The sequence below is a fragment of the Gossypium hirsutum genome, chromosome D10 (genome assembly GCF_007990345.1).
Source record: "Gossypium hirsutum isolate 1008001.06 chromosome D10, Gossypium_hirsutum_v2.1, whole genome shotgun sequence".
Taxonomy (NCBI): Eukaryota; Viridiplantae; Streptophyta; class Magnoliopsida; order Malvales; family Malvaceae; genus Gossypium; species Gossypium hirsutum.
Window position 1 is genome coordinate 1873323 of NC_053446.1, and position 26622 is coordinate 1899944.

At 32.6% G+C, this 26622-nt stretch overlaps 2 protein-coding genes and 1 non-coding gene across 5 annotated transcripts; 1 reads left to right on the forward strand and 2 right to left on the reverse strand.

Moving 5' to 3' along the window:
* Positions 1-636: 636 nt before the first annotated feature.
* On the reverse strand, positions 637-8139 carry LOC121222289 (anaphase-promoting complex subunit 4). Of its 3 annotated transcripts, none has more exons than XM_041102697.1 (19): positions 7768-8139; positions 7544-7655; positions 7326-7417; positions 7000-7083; positions 6580-6819; positions 6110-6190; positions 5592-5734; positions 5196-5356; positions 5012-5112; positions 4811-4915; positions 4082-4261; positions 3841-3923; positions 3675-3767; positions 3102-3206; positions 2793-2931; positions 2392-2622; positions 2096-2248; positions 1402-1483; positions 637-937 (listed from the first exon to the last, which is right to left on the reverse strand). In XM_041102697.1, exons 1-19 carry the CDS (start codon positions 7834-7836, stop codon positions 885-887), a joined length of 2307 nt encoding a protein of 768 aa, XP_040958631.1. In that variant the 5' UTR covers positions 7837-8139; the 3' UTR covers positions 637-884. The 3 variants fall into 3 exon arrangements, with proteins under 3 accessions (XP_040958631.1, XP_040958630.1, XP_040958629.1); XM_041102696.1 differs by lacking the exon at positions 637-937 and adding an exon at positions 1036-1297 and having other exon boundaries at positions 4841-4915; positions 7768-8138; XM_041102695.1 differs by lacking the exon at positions 637-937 and adding an exon at positions 1036-1297 and having other exon boundaries at positions 7768-8138.
* A 39-nt stretch (positions 8140-8178) lies between these two features.
* TRNAD-GUC (transfer RNA aspartic acid (anticodon GUC)) lies at positions 8179-8250 on the reverse strand. Its single transcript has one exon. It is a non-coding gene; the product is annotated as a tRNA-Asp (tRNA).
* Positions 8251-13810: 5560 nt separating this feature from the next.
* Positions 13811-15081, forward strand: LOC121222291 (F-box protein SKIP27). The gene is made up of 3 exons (XM_041102698.1): positions 13811-14311; positions 14395-14469; positions 14564-15081. Exons 1-3 carry the CDS (start codon positions 14054-14056, stop codon positions 14762-14764), a joined length of 534 nt encoding a protein of 177 aa, XP_040958632.1. The 5' UTR covers positions 13811-14053; the 3' UTR covers positions 14765-15081.
* The last annotated feature ends 11541 nt before the right edge of the window (positions 15082-26622 follow it).

Here is a 26622-nt window from a genome sequence, read left to right on the forward strand (position 1 = left end):
CTTATAACGTAATTCATGTGATGGTTCATGAAATCTCAAATAAATAATAAGTTAAATCGGTTTGAATTTTACAATTATTTTTATATTAAGATTTTAATTTTTTTTTAAATTAAGTTTTTAATTTGATAATTATTCTCATATGGGTCTAAATTGACAACTATTCTCATATTGGGTTTGAATTTTTTTATCTAAGTTGATCCCTTAACTTGATAATTGTTCTCATATTGAAACTTGTACTTGACAATTGTTTCCACATTAGCCTGAATTTTAGTGCTTTCAAGGAAATATCAAGGGCCAACTTGGAGAAAAAAAATCCATTCCCCAATGTGAAAACAAAAGCTCAAGGTCTAACTTAAAAAAAAAAGTTTTTTAACCCCAATAATCCAAAAAAAAAACTAAAAAACCACACATCCTACCAACTAAACTAAAATAACTATTTTGTAGCATAATAAATATAATAAGTAATTATATTGTAGTCCAGTGCGGTTAATATGTCAAGTCAAACCAATAAAAAATTATTATCTTTTAAAAACCCATGCAGTGCCAAGTCAAACGACACGTGATCCATTTCGATAATTAATTTATAGTGTGGCCTATTTTGATATTAAATTTTTTTGTTGAGGTAAAAAATGACAATTTACGTCCAAAAATTGATTTAACCTTAAATGAAATATGTATGTATGTATGTATGCGTGTTGATGGGGAATGTGTGGAATTGAAATGTCTTTCACAGCTTTATAAGGAAATCTGAAGCCACCCTTTTTAAACGTTCTTTCGTTTTCTATGAATTTATTCGGCTCTGCCCAGTTTTGTCTGCCTCTTCGTCGCTCTCTGCTTTTCCTTTTTCTGAAAACATAAAAAGGAGAAAATGACCCTCCCTTTCCTTAGTGGAAGCTGCCAAATCCAACGTGTGCTGATGTTTGTTCCTCATTTTTACCTGCTAGTTAAAACAGTCACATCATTTACGCATGTGAAATTCTAACTTCAAAAAACTTGTAAAAAAGAAAAAGTTAAATATGCCTATAGTCCCTGTACTTTTTGAAACTTTTCAGATTTCAAAATTGAAGTACATGAAACATAATCAAATGTTTTACAGGAAAAACTTCATTCGGTCCGGACCAACCTATAAAACTAGAACTTATGGCTCAATGCAATGAAATACAAAAATTATAGAAACAATCTTTTTCCAGAAGACGGAGCAGTCATTCACTATCCGAAACATCGTCTTCATCTTCATCCAGTATGTAAACCAAGGCATGCTTTCTAGCAGCAAAAACACAAGCTACACCTCTCGACGCTGTTATAGTAAATTTGAAAATAAACGTTAAGCAGAAACAGGACATATATTTGGTATGATCCAACCGGATTGAGATACAAGGATGTTTCGATTTGAAAACTTACCGCTAACTGCCAGAGGGGCGACTACAGAATGAGGGATATTTCGGACCTTTTCATTTTCCAGTCGTAAGTGCATAACAGAGTCCTATAATGCACATAGATACAGTTTCTAATAAATAAGTACTTCATCATCGAAACTTAAACGAAAGACTACATGCTCTCACAGAAAATGACGGAAAGATGGTTATTAATAAAAGCATGGCCAAATTGTGAGACTAATGTTGTGGATACTTTGTGGGCTGAACCTACGTTACAAAAGGTCAGTAGCTTCGGTTGTCTAATTAAGGCTTATGTTTCTTGATCAGTCGATTCTTTCCCTTCTTGAAAGATTAATTCTAACTTAAAGAACAAATGGAATAATAAAACCTAAGTCAATTTTCTTATCAGAATCCTAAAAGGAGATCTAGATGTCTCTCTAACGAGTCCTATGGTTTCAACTAGCTTGAGTGATTTTCCCGTCCATTGCCCATGACTCTATCTCAAACTCATAGTCGTAACATCTGACAAGGTAAGGGCAAATTCGGCATGTTCAATGAACACAAGACTATGGTATACGCATATTCAGAGTTTGCATGCATGTATAAATATGTAGTAATTAAGTTTGTAGAGTGATAGTGAGCAGCAGAAACAACCAAACTACACACCCTGTTAATTATTTTTCCAAGTGTGATTAGGATCTACCAGAAGAAACATTTACCTTTAGCTGATCTAGGTTCCAGGTGTTTATACAACCTGATCTAGGAATGGATACGAATGGGAGATCATCAGCTTGGACGATCATCATACAAGATTCACCGGAGCATTCAGAAGCAGAAGTTGTTTCATTTAATAGCAAAACAATTTGGCCTTCCTGTTTTTATAAATTTAATAAAAAAGGAGATCAAGTTAGAAAAGAACCCCGAAAGACTAGTACTAAAAAAGAAAATAACACAAGACTCTTTGGGTTTACTTCGTTAGAATCAAAGGCAGAGAAAAGAAAACATAGTTTTTAACCTTATATAAAGATAGATCCACACAGTGATAACCATCAGGAACAGAAAGCAAAACAGCTTCCAAAGAAGCAGATTCCTCAATACTACTATTGCTCAAACTGTGCATGAATCTCCTTGATATGCCTATACAATTAGCAATATTTGAGGAAGAGTCACCGGGGATTTGGAAAGAAATATAATCTATAAACCCGTGTTCGTGAGTCTGGTAAGATGAGACAGATGTGGAAGCATCCTATAGAGAAAAACGAGAAAACATCACAACACAGATAAGAAAACTAAATTGCTACCAACATGTTAGGGATGATGATATGAAACAAATAACATTTGCAAGATGTATAGAAACCAATAAATGTATGACCGAATTAAAGATTAAGGAGGACGGAAGGACAGGCAGGGGACTACCTTGTAGTATGTTACTGAAATAGGAACCGAAACAGATACAGATGCAGATGAAGATGGGAGGGCAAACAGTGGTAGCACATCCTTGCAAAGCATCTTCCTTGAAATTGTAGTAAAAGGCATCAAGAAAGCCTCCTTGAAACTGAAATTGCATGACCAACGATACGGCAATATTTATGGTTTGAAGTATAACCAAAAAGCAATACATATGAAGATGGAAGGCAGAAATGCCTTTAACAATGATAAAATCTATGGAACATAGAAATCTCCAATTGAAAGACGAAGACCCTGGCAAGCGAAAGGAAAGCATACCTAGACTCCATCTGCTTAAATTCCTCAGCTAATGTCCTCCTCAGGAAATCACAATCAGAAAATCCCCCAAAGTGAACCAATTCTTTAACTCTTTGCAGTGTTTCCCTGAAGGATGAGAGCAGCAGACTTTTTTTTAAAGGAGAAACGACGACACTGATGATGCACAAAAAATCTACCAGATAAATCATCAATCGGATATGCATGCATAAGTTTATATTCATGCATGCCATATGTAGATACAATTAAATTCACACTAACACTCATTGAAGGAGAATTATGCCCTGTATGCAGCTTGATAAGTACAAAACTAAAGTTAATTTTTTTTCCCCATGTTAAAACCTTAATCAGCAGATTCAGCATCACTACAATTGAATCTGTAAAAGGAGTACTTTTTTCTGTGTAGGTAAAAATGTCCTCTTTTACTATAGTTCGTGAACAGATATTGTCATGCTATGTGACATATTACGTGTATGCTAAATGGGCAATATGCATAAATCTTGTTGGATGACAGACCAAAGTAAGAAAAATTGAAATGCACCAATAAGACCTATGGCAGTTAAAAAGATAACTTACATATCAGGTTCAATATCAACTTCAGACAGCTCCAGAAAGGGCTTGACAGGATCTTGATCATATAAGAACTTCAAGAATATAACAACAAGTTCGCTGTCAAAAGCAAATATGTAAGGCCACAAAAAGATAATCAATGGAGGGAAATTAAAGACACCAAGAAACAAACCTGTTATAGGGTAGAAGCTGATCACTTGGCTCTTGATTAAGTAGCTTTATGCATTTTAGCAACCAATTAAAGAAATTTGAAAACTGAAAGCAAAGACAGATAATAAGAACCCCAAGAGAAGAAAAACACAATTCCAGGAGACGAAAATGGTTCAGTTTAATTCCATTCAGTGTGGTAGGTGGGGCGAATTAACAATAAAGGAAGAGAGACCAAAAGAACTTCAAATGTTAAGGTTAACCACCTGCTGTACCACAGAGGAAAGCACCCTCATAAATCTCTCAACTTGCACCAGTAAGATTCCAGATTTTTCTGTTGCATTATTGATAAGAGTCTCGTCCAGGCCAATACCCTGAAAACGAGTGCGCCATCTAGAAGGACCTCTAAGTTCTCCCATCCTGAATCCAATAATTTCAGCAGCAGGCTGGAAAATGTATATTTATTTTCAGCTGGATCACATCCGTAGCACTCACCGTACAACATTAAGTGACAAGTAAATAAAAAACAGTACCTAAATTGAGATTCCATTTGCAAAAATAGATCATCACAATCAGACATAGTCTATACATAATGACATAAAATGCAACACTTTGGTTTAGTAAAGGTTTACATGCAACAAGGAGCCCTTATGCATAACAATATATTGTTTTAACTCATCCTTCTCCTAAAGGGTGACCATCTGAGCTAATAGTTTCTCAACATAATCACTAACATTCATTAGATTAAGAATTTAGGTAGCAGAACCCCTTAAATTAAGCATGCACCCAACTAGGCTATAACAAATAATTTCTGCGACAATAATGGTAGCTAGAAATAAGATTTCATATGCAAATTACACATCCACAGCCTTATTTGGAAGCTTAACTTTCATTTATGCACCTAACTCATGAAATCCACCTAATTACAATATGATGCTCCATGATAAGATATTAAATTAGCAAGTAAAGGATTCTTCTATAGAAGTAACTATTACATGAATTGCAGAGAAATTTCTACCAAGCACCTGAAGATGATCAAGAACAACATGCTGAAGCTCTTTTCCAGCACCACAAACAACCTTTGACACACGCTTCACTCCCTATTTAGAAAGAAATCCATTGATTAAAATGTGCAAAATAATTTCCTTCTCACCAAAAGAAAAAGAAGAGAAATGATTACATAATGCAAAGTTTACCGATTCACCCAAAGAGTTAACTAGAAACTGATGAACGGGTGGGCTAGTTCGAGCACCACCTAGAAGGCTCAGAAACTCCTCTTGGGGTGATGAGTCCAGCCCTATATGCATGGGATAGAAATCAACTAAAGGATATGTGGCAGAAGTGGAAAATAAGATTTTGGTACTCCTATCAGAAAGTTACCGTGGTCAATTATTAAACTGGATAGAGAATCAAACTTCTCGCGAAAAGTGTGCATGGCATCTGACCATTGTTTAGACATTACCGATAATGATGATCGAATAACTTCAATTAAATCCTCGATGTTAGAAGCTTGTTGGGCCACTTGGTGGAGTTCATTTTTCCTTCCATGAGGAAGAGATAATGAAAAGATGAAGCAGGTCATGAGAAGGATTAAGGAATAAAGCATGTTTATGGTTTATCAACTTCAGATAAACGACTGGTGCATGATAAAACTGTGAGCAAGATGCATTACAAGATACCATTGAAAATAGCTAAAAAAAGCTAACACTACAAAACGTGAAACCTATAAATATACAAACAAACTGCAGGTATTCTTGGGTTCTCCAGCAAAGTTACCTCTTCCAAAAGATAGAAGTATCGAGCAGTAAGCAATGACAACCATGCACACCAAGCTGTCTCTCAGCAGATTCAACCTCATCATGATTAAGTTCTCCAGAACACATTACTATCAGATGACAAAGGTCTTTGGACAAAGCAATCTAATAACAAAATAGGAACGCGCGTTAAACCTACTACGTATTGACCTGTAAGCAAGCACTAAAAACTAAAATAAAGTGAACAGGTTTTAATTCGGTATGTGGAGGAGGGAAATATTATTTTAATATAAGTTAGCCTGATTTATCCTGTTGCATGACCTTTCAACCAGAAAAAAGCACTACCTACAAGCTGTCCAGTTTATAGGCATAAAACATAAATAAAACAACAAAGACAGAAGTCTAGGAAAATAGAACTCTTCTTTTACTCACTTTGCAAAACTTGTTCTACACATCATTAATAACTAAACACCCCGATAATTGTGAAAAATAAAATTATCTTGCTACCATTGCAAATTCATTATATAAAAATGTGCATACCTTGGAAATTGAAGCATGCGACAGTCTGCATGTAGCTGGCTCAGTAGCATACGGAGTAGGAATAGACAAATTGTGTATGTTCTGGTAAATAGTTTCATGTGCAAAATAATTCATATTAAAAATAATAGAGTTAATTATGTTCTGCATAAAATGTAAAATAATTGTAATGATAAATAAAATAAACAAAAGGAAGAATATGGCTCTCTCTGAACCATGAAAAATAATCTAGGGTCTAGTATTTTAGAAGAGAAAGACAAGGCATTTCGCAATGTCCATAAAAATATAAGTGACAGAAGAGTGTCAATTTGATAAATCAAAGCGACAAAGCCATAAAATTTATTTTTATTTGCCAGGCCAGCTCTAAAACGGCTAGAAGCATTTCCATAAGTTAGTTGATAGAAAACAAGTAGATAATATAAATCAGTTAATCAGTATAATCCAGAAATTTCCAAGATAGATAAGTAGCTTACTATTTTCCCTATCGGAAATATTCCGAATATACTAAAGCAAATGCTTCCATCTTTGTCACCACTACATAAAATGTTAAACCGTTGGTATGAGGAATTTGAAAGCTCACGAAATGAATCATCACTATCATCCATGAAGCCAGTATCTCCAGGTGCCAGCCCAGGCATCCTAGGAACTCTTGGAGCAGGAGGAAAGAAACGAGAAGTGCGGTCCTCGTATGTTGAATTATTAACAGAATCATCCTATCATCAAAGTCAAATGAGATCGATCACGAAGTTAAAATGTGAAATATTTATATGAACTCAAAGAAGGATAATGAACATGACAGATGTTGAAGAAAGGGTTAACTTCTGCAAGATGTTTACAAGTCAAAAATTGTAAGAAAAAATACAAATATTTCAAAACAAACGACAAATGCCTACTTTAATCACTTGTCCATCCTCCTCCCAATTAAGGGACACAACAGCAACAGTGTGAGACTTTAAACTTCTCAACAACTTTCCATTCTGCAAGAAATACAAAATATAAGTTAGAGGAACAAATTCCATAATATTATTATGAATAATAACCATCTAACCTCAAGAAAACACAAAACATGGATGAGAATTAAGAACGCAATCAACAATCATGATTATCCACAATGAATGTAGAGAAACCAAACAACGAAAAATTAAAATTCGAATAAACAATATTAGTTCCTAATAGACATTAAAATTTGAAAAAATAAATAAATAAAAGGCTAACTCACTTCAACATCGTGCAATGAAATTGTGCCATCCTCCAGCCCAACTGCTATCGCTTTACCATCAGGACGCCAACATAAGGATGTAATGCACCTTCCTGTAAAAAAAAAACCATTAAAACAAACGAGTCACATGATTCAAATCCAAATCAAAAAAATTAAACAAATAATTTATTTAAAAAAAAAAGAAAAAAGAAAGAAAGAGAGAACAGTCCATGAATTACCAGGAAAAATCGTCCAGAGTCTTTGCCAGTTGAACCGATGAAGCAAAATCTTGGAGTCCTCAGTAACCATAGCCAGTAAATCTTTCTCTGGATTCCATTCCGCGATTTTAATCTAATCAACAAAAATTAATTAAAAATAAGAACATGCATAATCATGATATGTAACTAAGATCGAAAAAAAGAAGAAGACAAAAACGAAACTGTAAAATGTGATGGAAATGAACCTGAGAGGCGACAGGTTTGTCGAACTGAAGTTGAAAAGGAAGCACGCGAGGCGTTTCATCGGTTTCCATCGCTAAAAAAAAGAACTATAAAGAAGTTTTTTAAAGTAAATTTTAGCTTAGTATATTGCACTTAAACCCTAACGGACAGTGTTCAACTGAAGGAGAAGACGGATAAGAGGTGTGGGAACTGGGGAGAGTAGCAAAATGTAAATTAAGATTAGGGCGGGAATTTTTTTATTTTTTTTGGGGGGGTTAAAGGGGATTTTGTTGATTTTGTTTAGGGAGGGACTAAAAAAGAAATATGGTAGAAGAAACGGAGCCGTCGGCCGGTCGCTCGCCGGTTGGGTTTACAGGATTTTAAGTGACGGTTTGATTTAAACTGAAAGTAAAATTTTGAAAAGGATAAAAAGCCGCCGTTGCCGGGGATCGAACCCGGGTCGCCCGCGTGACAGGCGGGAATACTTACCACTATACTACAACGACTCGTTTGATAGGAAAAATCCAAAAGTACATAATAAAGATAAATGTGACTTGTCTAGTTGGCATGAATGTATAAAACTATTTTTTTGTAGGGATAAATATAAAAAAAAAATTATCTAATGTAAAATTTTTTACATAAAATTTGATTTTATATGATTTTATTTAATTATTATGAATCAATAATATTATTATCAAATTAGCACCATTTTACGTTGATATATTGTATACACAAATAATTATATTAATCCAATATGAAAATAATTGTAGGTATTTATTTCTTTAAATGTGCATAATTGAATCAAAACCAAAAATTCGTATATACATATGAGCCACAATTTAAGTTTCATGTGTATAATTGTACCAAATTAAAATTCATGTATCAAATTACACATTAAACCAACCTTAATGTATAAATATTTTAAAATCCATGAGATTGATTGATTATTATAATAATTACTCTTATTATTATTAGGGATAAACCTCAAAATTATACATTAATTTTAATTTAATGTGCAATTGTATACATGAACTTTAATTTGGTGCAGTTATGTACGTGAAACTTTTATTGTGGCTCAAATATATACTTGAAACTTTAATTTATTTTTATATTGGATAAATATAATTATTTATTTATGCAATATATAAACATAAAATAATTTTATATCAATAATTGTGTTAATAATTTACAATAATTGAATCAAGTAAAAAATTCATGTATAAAATTGCACAATATGAAAATTAATGTGTAAAATTACACATTAAACTATAATTGATGTATAATCTTGATATTTATCCCTGATTATTATTATGGAATGGGCTGCTTTTGTATTAAAGTTATTTTGGTATTGGTTGTGGGCTTGGAAAGTTAATTTAGTGCTAAACAAGCTTTTTGACAATTATGGATTTTGGGCTTTTAGAATAAAGGAGAACACTTTTGTGCAAATAATTTTATATTTTCTTTAATTTTAATATATTTAAACTGGATAATATATTGCATTGTTTTTTATGAGAATTATATTTTATTTGTAATTTTAAAAGGAAATTTTAATTAAAATAAAAATATATGAAAATTAGTGGAAAAAAATATCTTCGTTGTTTTTAATTAAAATGTTTTGTAAAAATGGAAAAAGTTGAAAACAATAATTTTTTTAGATTCCATTTTATGCATTAAATTTACCTTAGTGTGAATAATTTTAGAAGCAACTCTTTATTTTTATAATGTTTAAACTTTTTTATATAATTACATTTTATTTTACTACTGTAAGACATTTTCAATAAATTATACTTTAATTTAATTATTTTTATATTGAAAACAATTTTCTATTTTCATACACAAAACATATTTTTCAATTTTCAAAAAATAGAAAATAAAAACTATTTTCTGAAAATGAAAATGAAAACTGATAACATATAATATTGTCTAAAACGCCGTTGGATTTTTAAAAATATTTTCTATTTTAATTTTCTATTTTTTAAAATTGAAAAACACGTCTGGTAGATAAAAATAAAAAATCTGTGCTTATATGGCAATTCATTGAAAGTTAAAAATTATTATTTTCTCATTTTCACTTTTACAACAACATTTTTAGTGAAAGCAATTAAAATAGCCTTTTATTGTTTTCTAATTTTACATATTTTCAATTTTCAATAATCATTTTTAAAATTTTCAATCAAACATGTTATCTTCAATGTTTTCCATTTTCTTAAAAAGAAACGAAAACGACCTCTAGTTTCCAAAACTAAACAAGCCCTTGTATTCTAAGGGTCAGTTCTTCATTATTTAAAAAAAACATTTCTGACTCCAAAAGTACTTTTGAAAGAAAAGCTGTGAAGAACAAGTTGCTTTTAGCTGAAATTTTTAGCTTTTCAGAAGGTTTTTCCTCTCCCAAAAGCACTTTTGGTACTTAATTACTTTTTCACCCATCCAATAACATAGTATTTTTCTTTTTTTTCTTGGTGCTTAATTACAATTGTGTTAAAATCATTAATTAAAAATAAAAAATATTTTTTAAAATATTAATTACAAATATTTAATGGTTATATTTAAATATTTAAAATATAGTTTATATATTCTAATTAAATTTTATAAATAATTAATATTTACAATTTATATTTCATATATTAAAATATTAACAACAATATATAATTTTTTATATTATTCCTAAAATATAATAATATTAATTAATTTAAATATTATTTAAATGCATATTTGTTACTTGATAATAACATGTCTAAAATGGACATTTTATTTCTCAAAAGCATTTTTTGACAGCAATGTTAAACACTCAAATTTTAAATCAAACTTTTTGAAAAGCACTTCTCAAAAGCAATGAAGAACTGACCCTAATTTTCCCTCGAACACAAGCATCAACTTATGGCAGGAACAAGACCTAGTGGCAGAAAATCCAGTATTAATGATACATCACCTTCTTGTACTGTAAGATGATTCACATACTTATTTCCTTCCCATGTTTTTAGAATTTTATCGATGGTTAGACCAATCTAGTCATCATTTTATCAGTCTAATCAATGTAAATAAATAGATCAGTAAAAATATATAATAATAATTTTCGATTTAATTATCCAATTCAATTAATTTTTTGTTAGTTCAACCAATCCCTAAAAAATTGTCAACCAACCCAACCTAATATTTGTTCTATTAAAAACTTTGATAATAATGACAATTCACGAATTATGCATGAAACATTTATCAATTATAAAATTCTAACAAGGTTTAAATCATATTTTGGGACTTGAACTTGATAACTTTTTCTACATTGGGACCTATTTTTTTTTGTCCAAATTAAGTCTTGAACTTGGCAAATATTTTCACATTGAAATTTTAGCTTTTCTTTTTATCCAAGTTCGTCCTTAAAACCCCTAAAATTTAAGCCTTAATATGAGAATAATTGTCAAGTTCAAGCTCTAATGTAGAAAAAGTTGCTAAGTTTAAGTTTTGGTGTGGGAACAGCTGTCAAGCTTAGGACCTAACTTGGACTAAGAAAAATTCAAACCCCAACGGGAGAAAAAATATAAAGTTCAAATCCCATATTATAATTTAATCCTTCAAATATAGTAGTCTAGTGTTTTATTCATCGTTTCCAACTCAAGCTTATTTTATATAATTTTTTTTCACTTGCAGTTAAAAATATCGAATAATTTTTAATTTTTTAAATATAATTTAAATTTAAATGATAAAATCTTAACTTAGTTGTGAAATCAATTTATCAAATAATTATCAAGACATATATTTAAAGAAAAAAGCAAAAAGATTAATATTAATTAACTTTTTTACTTTTGACCCAATGGTAATGAGTATTGACGTGTGCTGACCGCCAATTGAAAAGTAGATGGATGTGACAGACGCAACAGCCAGGCAAACAGCGTAAAATTAGAATACCGGCATTGCGTCAAAGCCAAACCATTGGCCAGCCGCTATCCAAATCATTTCACTCTCCTACTCACGTGTATGTTTGCATGTCTAAACCTTAACTCGTGTTCACCATAAGCGTGTCCTATCTGTCCCCCGGAACACCCTTCACTATCTTTTTTAGTTCCCTCGTCATCTCCCCGTATTTCTATAAAGGTTAAAATATGTCATAGGTCCCTTGACTCTTTCCAAATTAGTAATTTAGTTTTTATACTTTTATTTTTAGGAATTCAGTCTCTTTACTTTTTAAATTTAGGAAGAGTATAAGGACCTATGACATATTTTAACTGCAAATCCATTAGTTTGATTGTTTTGATTTTTTTTTAAGATCAACCTCTATTTTAATCACTGTTTTTGAATCGAGTCGATAGTTGTATTAGTTAGATCACCAATTCTCAGTTCAATTGGCTCAAATAAAATAAGCTATTAAAAATTTATAAAACATGGATCAATTAAATATGTAGTTCAATTCAATCGCTCTAAACTAATTCGAGGGTCAGGCGATTTTATACATTGTTTTAGACTAATCTACCAACCAGTTATTGGTTTGATTATGAAACCATTTGTTATGACTGAACTATATGGTTAAACCAATTTAGTATTTGAAAAATAAAACATGAATTTAAGTTGGTTTGAGTTATGGATTTAAGTCGATAAACTTAGTTATGTATTTTCACACCCAGTAATAGATTGAGTTAATCTATATTAAATTACGATAGAGTGAAAAAATATCATATAACAAATATATTTATTAAAAATTTATTAAGAGTCGATTGAGTCTTAGCTCAATTAGCATAGTCATTATTGCCAATGTGGGAGAATGTTGGTTCGAGTGCATTAAAGCGCATTATTTTTTTATTTATGGGCCGGAGAGAGGCTATGAATAGTTCTAAGCATTATGTTAAAAAAACAAATATAATCAGAACCTATAATGAGATTATTCAAAACAAAAACTATTAAAAACCAAATAAAGTATATGATGAAACGGTAAAGTTGAAAATTTTAAATTTCATAATGTTCTTGATAAAACCTTACTATGAATAAGTTTTTATTTATTTATAGAAATATGAAAAGATCAAAACACTGCTATAATAATATAACTTACTTTGCAAAATGAATGATTATTTTTTGTCATTTTTTATTATCGAATTATATTAAATTTTTGGGTGTTTTTTTATTTTTTGTTAAAAAATTAATTACTAAAAAAGATAAAATTATATAATTAGAAGACTATTTTATAATTTTTCATGATTAAATGATCTAAAAAAGTTATATTAATAATTAAGTAGAAATTTTTATAATTTGGTGGCATGTAGTGTAGTTTACCTATAATAATATAGCTTAACGGCATGCAAAATTGAACAAACCATGATAGCTGATTTGACCAAACTTACTCAATTAAATAAGTTTTAATATTTTTTTTTGATTATCACAACAAGTGAACAAACATCACTAATGCCTACTAGATTGAGTAGTAATAAATTTAATACCTCTTAAATAATATTTTTAATTCGTATTTTGTGAATAAAAATAAAATATTAAAAGAAATTTATTATCATTTAAATATTTAATTCAACTCGATTTTAAATTTAATTAATGTTATTAAACATAATATTATTTGAATTATATTGGATTAAAAATTAGTCAAATTATTTATTCGAAAAAAATTATTTAATTAGTTAATTTAGAAATTGATATAAACAAATTGAATCTGATGAAAAAATGATTAAATATATATTTTATTCATAATTGATTTAATTATCAGTTAACCAATTTATGAGAACTGCCCATAAAAAGTTCCGTAGACGAAAAAGAAGCGTGTCACAGAAGCAGACCAACAAAGCCGACATTGGATGAGATTAGACCGACTAATCTTCCACCTCAGCACCACCCAAGTTGCTTCTCTACCTCCACCTAATTTTTCGCCACGCGTTACTTTTCAACGGCTAGTTTGTAATTTAACCGCCAATTCACGCACGACCTTAAAATTTCATCCCCCAACACACGGGTGAAAGTTAAAAAGATTTATCCTCTTTTGCCGGAATTCTCCAGTAATTTCCAGGGGTAAAAAACAAATAAGGAATAAAAAAACGCGTAGATATTTAATTTTATTTCTTCACCGGTATATAAGGAGGAGTTTACATTTTTAAAGCAACTCTGTTTATCCAAGGCAACTTCTTTGTTTCCTATTTCAAAAAAAAAAAAAACCATTGTTATCTTCACTCAAATTTAGAAATTTTAGGGTTTATCTTATCTCTAAATTTGAACTATAAAAAACCCAAGATTTTCTTTTTGTGTTTTAAGATCTAAGGTATTATTTCACACAAAAAAAAATTCTTTTTTAGATTTTATTTCCCCCCTTTTGTGGATTCTGTCATGGAATTAGTAAGCCGTACATCTTCACTGAAGTTGAAACATGATTGTATGAATGAAAAAAGAGGAGAAAATTTAGGGTTAGGGTTCGTGAGATATACCCATGGATTAAGGAGGAAAAGGATTGGGATATCGAATGAAATTGACGATGGGACCAAAGCTTCATCGTTGAAAAGGCGGTGCAGTAAGAGAATGATGATCGATGATGATGATAATTGCTATGAAAAATCTGCTCTCGAATTACTTCCACAAGATATTATTGTAAGCAGCTTTAGATTTTGGTTTTCCAATTAGTTTCTATTTTTGGGAATGATTTACAATTTTTTTTTGTTTTCTTTTTGCAGATTAAGATTATTTGTGGTGTGGATCATGAAGATTTGAAACGGCTTCCTATTGTTTCTAAATCAATCAGAGAAGCTGTAAGTACAAAATATTTCAATTCAATTCATTTTTTCTTATTTCTTTAACCATTTAATCTGATTATTTACTGTGATTATTCTTATTTTTCTGCAGGCTATGGTTGCAAAGCAATTGCATTTTGCATATAGTACACCAACAAAGGTGAAAGCTTTTAAAACATCAATAGATTTCGATGAACAAAGTGAATCAAACGACTTGGAACTTGAAGCTCCAAATGCACCTCAACAATGGCGGTCACACAGGTCAATCAACAAGAAAAAACTTGCAGATATATCAATACAATTGTTTTTGTAAATAGCTTGTTGTTTGCTATTAAATCAGTGCATTACAAGCCATTATTTTCTTCAAAGTTTTCATTGAAGAATGGGAATTTTTGGCTTGTTTTTATGCATCTTGTTGTACAAAAAAAGAAGAAAGGGATAGTATTTGTTTGAAGGGTCGTGTTCTTGACCCTTCCGATTTGATTAAAAAAAAAGAGTTAAGCTTAATAAAGATGGTTCATATTCAATCTTTGAAGCATTCAATGTTATAATCTTAGTTTACCTCTGTTCAATGTTGTGAAAAGATTCAGATACCATTAATGGATGTGTACTCTTTTTCTCTGCTTTTAATCATTTGAATGTGTTTTCAATCCATGAATAGATTCAAGAGAGATTTGGAGATTAAATTTCGATTAATTGTTGGGAGACATATTTGCAAAAGCAATGTACTAGATCATGTCAAACTTGGGTTAGTTCCTTTAGATATTCTTGATCTATGTTCCTGATTCTAAATAGATCAGAGATTTTCGAAACGTTTTACTTTGGTCTTTAAATGTTAGTTTAAAGTTAACAATATCGTATAAATGATAGTATAAACAATGGTGAAGCCAAAAAATTATTTAAGGGATCAAATATAAATCATAAATTGTAAGGGTTACAAGATAATTTTAGCATTATAGGGTGAAGGCCATCGCTTATACCTATTTACCCTTGTTTGTATATACCTAAAATCGAGAAAACAAAATGTTTTCTTTTATAGAAACATATATGAATGCAGTGTTAGGCTATTAAAATGATGAAATTATATTTTAACTATCGTAAAAATCTAAACAACTACGATCCTAAAATCTCGATTTTACCAACACAGCTAATGTTTTATTGTTGGATTTATGAGAAATACAATGGGAATGTGTGTGAATTAAAGACAGGTATTAGAGGAGTTAAACGCGGTAATGTACTAAAATGGTTGTGTTACAGAATCTAGCTGTTGTCTACTAGTGTCAAACTAAACCTTGATTTCAGCTAATCAACACACGTAAATTGAAAGTTGAAAAATTTATGCCATAATTGAAGATAATCAGCTTCTTTGGTTTTTTTACAAAACATGATTACGTCAATGTTCTTAATTTCCCCCTTTTAGTTAAGTTAGTTAAAGAAAGCTTATAGCTAAAGCAACAAAACCGAATGTGAAACCATTTTGTTGGTGTTCTGTTTTTGCTCTTTTGATGAGTAGTGACCAGCTTTTTAGCTTATTAACAAAGTCATATGCTCCCCACATGGGGGTATTATAATTGAAATAATGTCTTGAATTATTTGAATACAAGTTTGATAGAAAATGATTGAAAATAAATTGATTTAGTTCATAAATTAATCCAATTAGTTAATTTAATTATGCTTTAAGAACACTGGTCGTATCATCAAATTTTGATGACATTTAAGTTTAGGAATCATAATGAATTTAGTTACCAAGTTCAGATACTAGAGTGGACCTTGGACTAGGAGGTTAAGGGCAAAAAATTATATTATCCCTTAAAAATAACAAATATAAAATGTCTACGCTTTAGAGCTAAATTTGTTATTATATTAATGAAAATTACGTACAATTGACAGAAAACATTAATATCGAGACAAATTGTCCTTAATTGCTCATTTTTGAAATTGACAAGGATTAAATTGTTTTGATTTTTTGAAAGGGAATTTACTCAGTATCAAAATTGAGAGGCACTGAAGTGGTCTTTTTACTAATTGATATGATTCCGAAAATTTGATAATTCAGTTCTAAAGTATAGTTTGGCAACGTCTTATGGAATCAACCCTAAAACACTTGTTGAGTATTTGTTCTATTGTGCCCTCCAGAATGGCTTATTCACTCATATATAAAAAGCACAATCTGCTGATGTGACATGTTACGGGCAACTAGGTACCATGTATGGTGACATATTACCTCCATGAAGTTACAGTATCTTGAATGCTCCTCAGAGCGTTATGAACGAGCAAGGTGAAACCATGCAAATGACGAACATACACAACAAGAACTTGCTAAATTGGTAACGGACGAACCTACGTGTCAAGCGGACTTTGTACTCTTGTATTATTTGTACAACAGCACTATATAAAACCTAAAGTGTTGTTTTCGAAAGAAACCCTAAACTATTTATTATTATTAAAGTTTAAGCTCTCTTTTTTTATATATAATTAAACGTTGAAAGAGCATAACACGACAAGTATGATTAACTACAATAATCAGACTTCAAAAACATAAGCCTGTCACGGTTTTAACCTAAAGTTTTTGCCTACCTCATATACTTTTCAACTGCTAATTTTTTATTGTCTTTTTCTTTTTCTTGTTTAAGATAATTATATTTAAGTCCATAAATAAATATTTTGGCACAAATATCGATTAATGGTGTGACCTTGTTAAAAGAATCTATTTAGGGATCCATTGTTTATGTAAAAGTCTGCTACCCCACGAACCTGTTTCATTTTCATGCTTATCTAGAAATTCCAAGAATCCAATGTTTTTCATTTCAACCTTTATATATTTTTATATATGAAAAGGCATCCAATGTTTTCATTTATGTTTTTTTCCCTTTTTTCATTTTATTTAAGATTAGTGTTATGGCACACTCATGGGGAAGAATGAAAAAAATCGGTAAAATTATCATGGAGGTTCTTGTATTAAAAGTTGGATTGTATTTTGCTCTATCTATTTTAGAAATGGGTAAATTAGTTTTTGTTTGTACGATTGATCAAAGAGCAAATTTGTTATTTTGTTAATTTTTTTTCATATCTACGGTTAAAAACTAGTCTTACATCAGCATGATGTACACGTGGCACACCGTGTTTCATCATCTAGTTATTCTATTAGTCACGCCAATTTTTAACAGTAGAAATGGATGAAAATTTTAATAGAAACGACCAATTTGTTTTTTTTATTTAACGTACATGAACTAATTTGTTAATTTTTTAGTGCAAAATGCAATATCTAGCTCCTAGTTCGGAAGCCTCGATAATACTTTTAACGAAAAAACCTTTAATGATATATATGATTTTTTGAAAAATGATCTAATATATATTAAATTACTAGTATTTGCAATGTGAGTAACATTTTAAAGAATATAATATTTATAAAAGAATTATGCGAAATAAAATGACGGAGTCCCACAATAATAGACTTTAGATTATGACACATGTACTTAGACTCGATCATGAATCGAGTCGAATCAATGCACAATTTTAAGCTTGAGCTCAGCTAACTTAAAAAATAAGTCTAAAAATCTACCCAAATCTAATCCAAATTAAAAATGCTAACTCGTGCCCAACCTAGTCCGGCCCAAATTAACCGTTGCAACTAGGAGATTGCTCCCAAACTGATGGACATGTCATGCCTGATCTCTTTTATTTGACCATCTAGATTTTAATATATTAATAATACTCAAACTCTCTTACCTTTCGGACGAGTAACCCGACCCATGATTAGGTCTACAACTATTATGTTGGTGAAAAAATATGTAAAGAAATATAAAAAATGTATATAAAAATCAAATAAGCCCTCGATTAAAACGATAAGTTAAATGTTTAAAATCATGGATTAATATATATTTTTTAGAATACTCCCAAAATTTTAATTATTTTCCTGTCTAATTGATTCATGATACGGACTTAAACAGAGTTTAAATAATATATATAAATAATTTACTTTCTTGCAAACTTTATGGGTCATACTCATAATTCCACGAACCCATATTTCTGTTTAGGCCCAAATATGTTCACCAACATGGTCCAATGTAAACGAACCACATGAGCCCAAACCATATGTTGGGTGATAATTAAGACTCATGAATTTAGTGGGTCTAGTTGGTTTTGAGTTTCATCGATCTGAATCAGGTAGTTTCGGATTTCAAAAAGCTTTCAATTCATTTAGGATTTGTATTGTTTCGGGTTTGAATCATTTTTTAATTTGAGTTGCTTTGAATTTGAGTTTAAAGGTTGAATTTTTTTCTGGTTTTGTCATTAGGGTTCAAGTCATTTCAAACTTTAGTCACTTCAACTTTAAGTTTAGTCCTTAACGTTTAATGAATGAATAATACTAAATTTAGTCCTTAACGTTTAACTTTTTTTTGCCACTATGGCCTTATTAATTTATCTTCCATGTTCGTTTTATGGTGTATGTTTAGAGTTTGTGGTTGTCCCTTTCAATAATGTCATCTCCAAGGTTTGAATCTACATCTCCCCTTGGGAATGCAATATGCATTATCATTGTACCCAACACCTGTTGATTTCTTCATCACTTCGATCCTCAGCTTTCAACATTTAATCAAATTATTTTTCATTGGACGAGCAAGTTGATTGAATCTTTAAAATTTTGACAATAGTGATGCGGTGGCCATATGATAATTTCTGTATGCTTCGTAAAAATTAAAAACACGCACACAAATTTTTTTTTTAAATTAAAAAAAATATCCATGTCAATCATAACGTAGAAATAGAATGCTACGGAAGTTTTTATGTAAGTGCAGTTAAATTTTTAATAATTTAATAAAAAATTTATAAAAATAAAATAATTTAACTAAAATTTAAAAGTTGAGGGTCAAAGTGATAAAAAATATAATTAATTATTATGTCTTTTTAACAAACACTTGGATAAAAAAACCATAGCTCCATTAAAAAAGCAATGCAGTGAGAGTGAGAGAATGATGGTGATGATGCTTGATTAGATTATTTCAAATTAAGACGGTTTTAAATTTAAGTTATTTCGAATTCGATGTTTTTTCGGATTAAGTTTTATTTGATTTTTATATTTTTAATTGATTAAATTTTTACGATCGAATTAATTTAAATCGATTTAAGTTTTCGAATTTGAGTTAAAATAAAAAAGGTACAATATTATTATACAATTATACAATAGTGGTGGTAGCCTACAACATGCATGCTATATAATTTTAGGCTCCAATATCACCTATATTTTTAGTCAAGTCCTCTCAACTTATCCGTCCACATACACTAGTTTCTCAACACTAATAACCAACACACTCTTAGCTTTATGTATTTTCGGATGTCATTCTCAATATTGTCGAGAGTGAATGAGGCTTCGGCTCAATGATAATTTTAAGATTTTAAGAAATTTGAGTTTTAAAGTTTGAGTCTGATCAGGGATGAAGTTAAGAATTTTTAATGGAAGAGTTGAGATTTAGTAATATATTTTGATGGGAGTTAAAATGTAATTTCACCATTGTATTTAGAATGATTAAATCAAAATTGCATCAATTTTTAGGGGCCAAACTATAACTTGATCATGTATACTTAAAAAATTATAAACTTTGAAGGAATTAAAACTGAAATTTTCTATTTTAGGGGTCAGAGCTATGCCTGTCCCCTTTGCCTTATCCCTTGAGTTTCACCATATGTAAATGTATGGGCTGTCCGTCAAATTTATTTTAGTTAATTAATAAGTAGTAAGAGTTGAATTAATTATTCGATTTAGTATTTATAATGATTGATTTTATTAATCCGTGGAACATTAATTGATGATTTAGATTGTTATATTATATAGCAACAACCGACAAAACCAGCACTAATTTCCATCTTAAAAACCATGTCAAGTATAAGCAAAGTGTAAAAAGGTTTTCAATGTCATTGTCCAAGGAAATTTCTCATCATATATACAATAATGCTTGCAATGGGAAGTAGCTAGTGGCTCCTAGCTGTTTAGCTTGTGTTTGGGGTGACACTTTTGAGGTTTCAACACTGTCTCAAACAACATGGCAATGAAAGTTATATCTGATTCCAAAATATAGAGATTAGAGAGGAGGTAACCATAATTCGCTTCAGCGCACTCGAACCACATATTTTTGTATTGGCGATAATGTTTATGCCAAATGAGTTAATTCTCAATTGACTGTTAAATATAAATTTTATCATGTATTAATTTATGATTTTTAAAAAGGTTAAATATTTTTTTTCATTTTACTGGACAAATCATAATTTTCTCCTATATTAGTTCATAATTAGATAATTTATAAAGGGTTTAATTAAACAATTTTAAAACTTCAAGGGAATATTGAAATTTTCCAATTTTTCTGGGGGACTGACTCGTATTACCATATGCTACTAAATAAAATAAAAATATAAACCTCCATGGATTTTAAACTTTAATGTATATTATAAGTTAAGTAAGTTGATTGATTGGATTATATAAGTTCATAATTGCTAATCGATTAATTTAATTTTTTTGAGCATTTAATAAATCGAATTAACTATTATAACTAATTTCTCCCAAAACTATCGAATTTGTGACAGCCCAAAAATTTACCCTAGTCGGGAAGTGGTTTCGGGACCACAAGACCGAGTCGTAAAAATAATTACTTGCTATATTCTATGCTTATTATGTGTGAACATGAGTATGTGGAAGTTTCATTCCCTAATTTTACCAATTGCATGAGAAATTATTAATTGGGATCAATTTGAGACATTGTAAAAATATGACAGTCTAATTCAAATGGTCTATTAGTACATGTACCAAAAAGAGTGGTTTTGCATGTCAAATTGCCCAAAAGATGATGGGTGGCCGGCCAAGGAGTGATAATGCTCCACTCATTCTAATTTAAAATGTTTCTTTGGTGAACAAATGATGGGATTAATAATAGAAAAGGGAACAAAAAAAAAAGGGGTGTCATACTTGCCATCACCTAGCCGAAAAACCAAGAAAAAGGAAGGGGAGAAAAGAACTTGGGGGGGGGAGATTCGGCCATTGCTTGCCTAGGGAGAGTGTTTGATGTTGTGGCATGAAAAATGAGGAAGTTTGAATGCTTAACAAGGAGGGAAGAAGGAGTGTTCATATTTTCTTTCTTTTGCAATTGTTCTAACTAGAGGAAGAAGGGGAAACAAGATTCGGCCAAGGTGGTCCTTTAGACCAAGGTATGTTTAATGTTGTCTTAGAGATGCATGCATGTTTTAAATAGCCCATGTTCAAACCTTGAATCTTGTTGATAACATGAGCAATCGGTCATGAGAAAGTGTTGGATGGAGCTTTCGGTTATGGTATGTGTGAGAAGAACTTGATTCTTTCTTACCTTTAAGTTTTGATGGATCAAGAAAACAAAAGGTTGTTGATGAAAGAAATTAATGTATTAAGAGATTATATGAAACTTATTCATGTTTATATATGTTATATGCAACGAAAATGGTTGATGATTTTGGAGGTGATTAGCTTGAATCGGCCACGGTATATCCATAAACACGATCTATGCTTGTTATGTTACTCATGGTTAAAACAATTCGGCTATGACATTCGGCCATGGATGGTTGTATTTCTTTGATGTTGTTTTTGATGCTTTAGGGCATTGAGGGTTGATTATAGATGAGGTGAGTTTCTTGATTTAAAATTTGATGGATGTTAAGCTAATTGGGCAACCAAAGGTTCAATATTTTTGTTATGAGGTCATATGTGCATTTCGGCCATGGTCTTTGCTTGAATATGAGATTTGTAATGTGATTTTCCTAAATTGTCTATGAATTTGGTTGTTGATTTCATGGTAATGGTATATTGAATCCATGAGAATTTAGTAAGGTTGCATTCGGCAACTTACTTGAAATTAAAAATCGATGTCTAAGCTTAGGTGATTTCGATGATGATATATGTGTATATACATAAGTATATTTAGTTGATTCGGCTTTGGTAGTTGCATGAGATTATTGGCCGAATATACTAACATACATATACATGTGAGATTGGATTGTAAATATTTAGCAAGGTGGTTAAACTAGTTAAATTATTGATATAGCTCAAGGAGCTAAAGGAGGTGAATCGAGCAAAGGCAAAGAAAAGGTTATCGAGTAGCCGAGTTGGAACCGTCTTACCCAACACGAGGTAAGTCATTAAGCATGTAGTGGGTGTTATTTTAAATGGTCATAATGTGTATGTATTGATGCTGATTGGAATGAATAAATATACATATATATATATAGGCATGTACGTATGTGATGATGAAATTGTTGAATGAATGAAAAGAGGTAAGATGTACTGAGTTGTTGATCTCGGCACTAAACGTGCGGGATAACCATTTATGACCATGAGATTGGCGCTAAGTGCGCGGGATTAAATTGTACAGCACTAAGTGTGCGATTCGACTATGTTGCACTAAGTGTGCGAAATGGATATGATGCACTAAGTGTGCGAATTGACCATGCGGCACTAAGTGTGCGAGATGGACTATGTGGCACTAAGTGTGCGATTTGATTACGTAGCACTAAGTGTGCGAGTTGATTATATAGCACTGAGTGTGCGAGCTCAATAAATATTCGTGAATCATTACGGACACAATGTGTGCTACACTATTGAGTCGATCGCGGACAGTGGATCGGGTAGGTGTTTTGAGTACATGGCTATTATGTGCTATGCTTATACTTGGTGTTGAGCTCGGTAAGTTCGAACCTATGTGACATATATACTTGAAGTCACGTACATAAAATTTATCGTAGGATGGGTGAAAGGCCGTATAGTCGTTTGGTTGTAACGAAAATATATTGATTTATGAAATTGCTTCAATGTCCTATTGATGAGTATATAGAATGTGAATGCATGAATTGATATGAAATTGAATTGATAAGTTGGAGGAACTATGGTATGGTTCGGTATGGATGGAGTAAATTGTCTCGTTCCATTTTGTTTCCTCTTGTGATAATGTTGTTGATAGATGGTAGTGCATTGCTTATGACTTACTGAGTTATAAACTCACTCGATGTTTCCTTGTCACCCACTATAGGTTGCTTGGACTCATCTATTTTTGCGGGGTCGGGCCGTCATTGAAGTCATCACACCGGATAGCAAGTTTTGGTACTTTCTTCTTAGTGTGCTTAGAAGATCATTTTGGCATGTATAAGCTAGTACGTTGTGTTTGAATTATGGCATGTAAACTTTAAGCCATGCGAAAATGGCACGAATGTTCGATTGAGTTGGATCAAGGGTAGGCATGAAATGGACCTAGTTACTTTCGTAACAGATGCTGGCAGCAGCAGTGTCATGAGATTGAAAAATCACTAAAAATAGTAGGAGTGGAATTAATTGATGAATAAATTATGTAATCGAAGCTCGATGAGTCTGCTTTCATGAGGAAGTAACGAAATGATCATATGGGCAGTATATTAAGAGATAATCAGATTTTTGTGGGACAGGGCCAGAACGGTTTCTGGATTCCCTGCTCCGACTTTGAAAATTCATTATAAATTAACCAGAGATAATTAGGGGTCGTACCATATATGTACAGATTCCTCTCTGAGTCTAGTTTTCATAGAAACAAACGGCAACAGTATTGAAGCCCCGTGCAGGGAGATATCCCAGTCGTAATGGGCAAAGGTCAGTGTAGTCGACCCCTGCAACTTGGGGGACTTTGACTAATAAACTGTACTAATTGGCCCAACCAAAAATTCTAGAAAAAATTACATAGATGGGCACATGAGTCTAGTTTCTGGGAAAAATTACGAAACTGATTTTCGAGTTACGAAACTCAAGATATGATTTTTAAAGCGGCTAGTACACAGATTGGGCAGTGTCTGGAAAATAAATTTTGTAAGGGGTTAAAGCCAGTTAACACCTCGTGTTCGACTCCGGTGTCGGTTTCGGGTTCGGGGTGTTACATTTTATTGGTATCAGAGCCATGGTTTAGTCGGTTCTAGGACTACCATAGCACGTATGAGTCTAGCTATACATGCCATAATGTTAATGTTTAAAAGGGTGATGACTTCTGACGGTTGAAATGTTTTTGTCTTGATTAGTAAATGGATCCCGGTGAAGAAAGAACCCTAGCGGATGACGTTGAGAGCGTAGCGGCTGCTCCTGCACAAGGGACGCCGCCTGTTGAACCTCAGTCATCTGCGAATAATCAAGGTGAGGGGGCTAAACAAGCCTTCTTTACCATGATGAATGAGTGGGTCGCGCAGTATGCCCGAGCCAACCCGGCTGTCCAACCATTCCCAAATTTGAATAATCCACCCCAAGAGCCTGTAATGCCATCAGTCGCTGATCCTGTGAGGCTGAGTAAGCCACCGGTAGACTTGATTAGGAAGCGTGGGGCCGAGGAGTTCAAGGCCATAGTAACTGATGATGCCGAAAGGGCCGAGTTCTGGCTTGATAACACCATTCGGGTGTTCGATGAATTGTCATGCACACCCGATGAATGTCTAAAATGTGCTGTATCTTTGTTGCGAGACTCAGCCTACTATTGGTGGAGGACCTTGATTTCCATAGTCCCGAACGAGCGAGTAACTTGGGACTTCTTTCAAACGGAATTTCGGAAGAAATTTATTAGCCAGCGGTTCATTGATCAGAAGCGTAAGGAGTTCTTGGAACTCAAGCAAGGCCGTATGACTGTATCTGAATACGAACATGAATTCGTAAGACTTAGTAGGTATGCCCGGGAGTGTGTAGCTGATGAGGTTGCTATGTGCAAAAGATTTGAGGAAGGATTGAATGAAGATTTAAAGCTACTAATGGGTATTTTGGAAATAAAGGAATTTGTAACACTAGTCGAACGAGCCTGCAAGGCGGAGGAACTTGGAAAGGAGAAGAGGAAGGCTGAATTTGAAGCTAGAGATTATCGTAAAAGATCGACGGGTAAAGCTCCGTTCTCAGCTGTGAAGAAGTTCAGGGAGGACATTAATAAGTCGAGGGCGACTGCGGGAATCTCCATCAGGGCAAGACCATCGATGGGCTCCCGAGCTACTTCGGTAGCTAGTGTGGGCAATAATCGTCACGAGAAACCTGAATGTCCCCAATGTGGAAGACGACACCTAGGTGAATGTTGGGGCAAGTCTACTAGCAGGGCCTGTTACGGGTGCGGTTCGAAGGACCATCTCATTAGAGATTGCACGGAGCTGGATGAGAAGAATAAGATTCAAGGTGCAAGACCTAGTGGAGTGACATCTAGAGGTAGACCACCGAGAACTTTTGGAGGCAGGGGTGGTAGTCAGAGGGGGGCTTCTGATACGGCCGATCGCGCCGAGAACCGTGCTCCTGCTAGAGCATATGCCATTCGCGCACGAGAGGAGGCATCCTCCCCCGACGTCATCACTGGTACCTTCACTCTCTTTGATACTAATGTGATTGCATTGATTGACCCTGGTTCTACTCATTCATATGTATGCGAAACCTTAGCAACCAGTAAGACTCTACCTGTTGAGTCTACTGAGCTCGTAATTCGAGTATCAAACCCTTTGGGTCAATGCGTACTTGTTGATAAAGTGTGTAAGAGATGCCCTCTAATAATCCGAGAATCCTGTTTTCCGGCTGATTTGATGCTTTTGCCGTTCGACGAGTTTGATGTTATTCTTGGTTTGGATTGGTTAACCGCGCATGATGCGGTTGTAAATTGCAAAAGCAAGACTATCGACTTGAGGTGCGCAAATAACGAAATAATCCGAGTTGAGTCTGCGGACTTAAGGGGGTTGCCAGCTGTAATATCAGCAATGTTGGCCCAGAAATATGTAAGGAAAGGGTGCGAAGCATACCTCGCGTATGTACTTGATGACAAGGAGTTAGAAAAGAAACCCGAATCGGTGCCGGTGGTCTGTGAATACCCGGATGTTTTTCCTGAAGAGTTACCGGGTTTGCCACCTGTTCGGGAGGTAGAGTTTGGTATTGAGCTTGTACCTGGAACTACGCCTATTTCGATCGCTCCATATCGCATGGCACTAACCGAGTTGAAAGAGTTGAAAGCTCAGTTGCAAGAATTGACGGATAGAGGTTTCGCCCGACCGAGTTTCTCACCTTGGGGTGCACCAGTATTGTTTGTGAAAAAGAAGGACGGAACCATGAGGTTGTGCATTGATTATCGTCAACTGAATAAAGTGACGATAAAGAATAAGTATCCGTTACCGCGTATTGATGATCTGTTC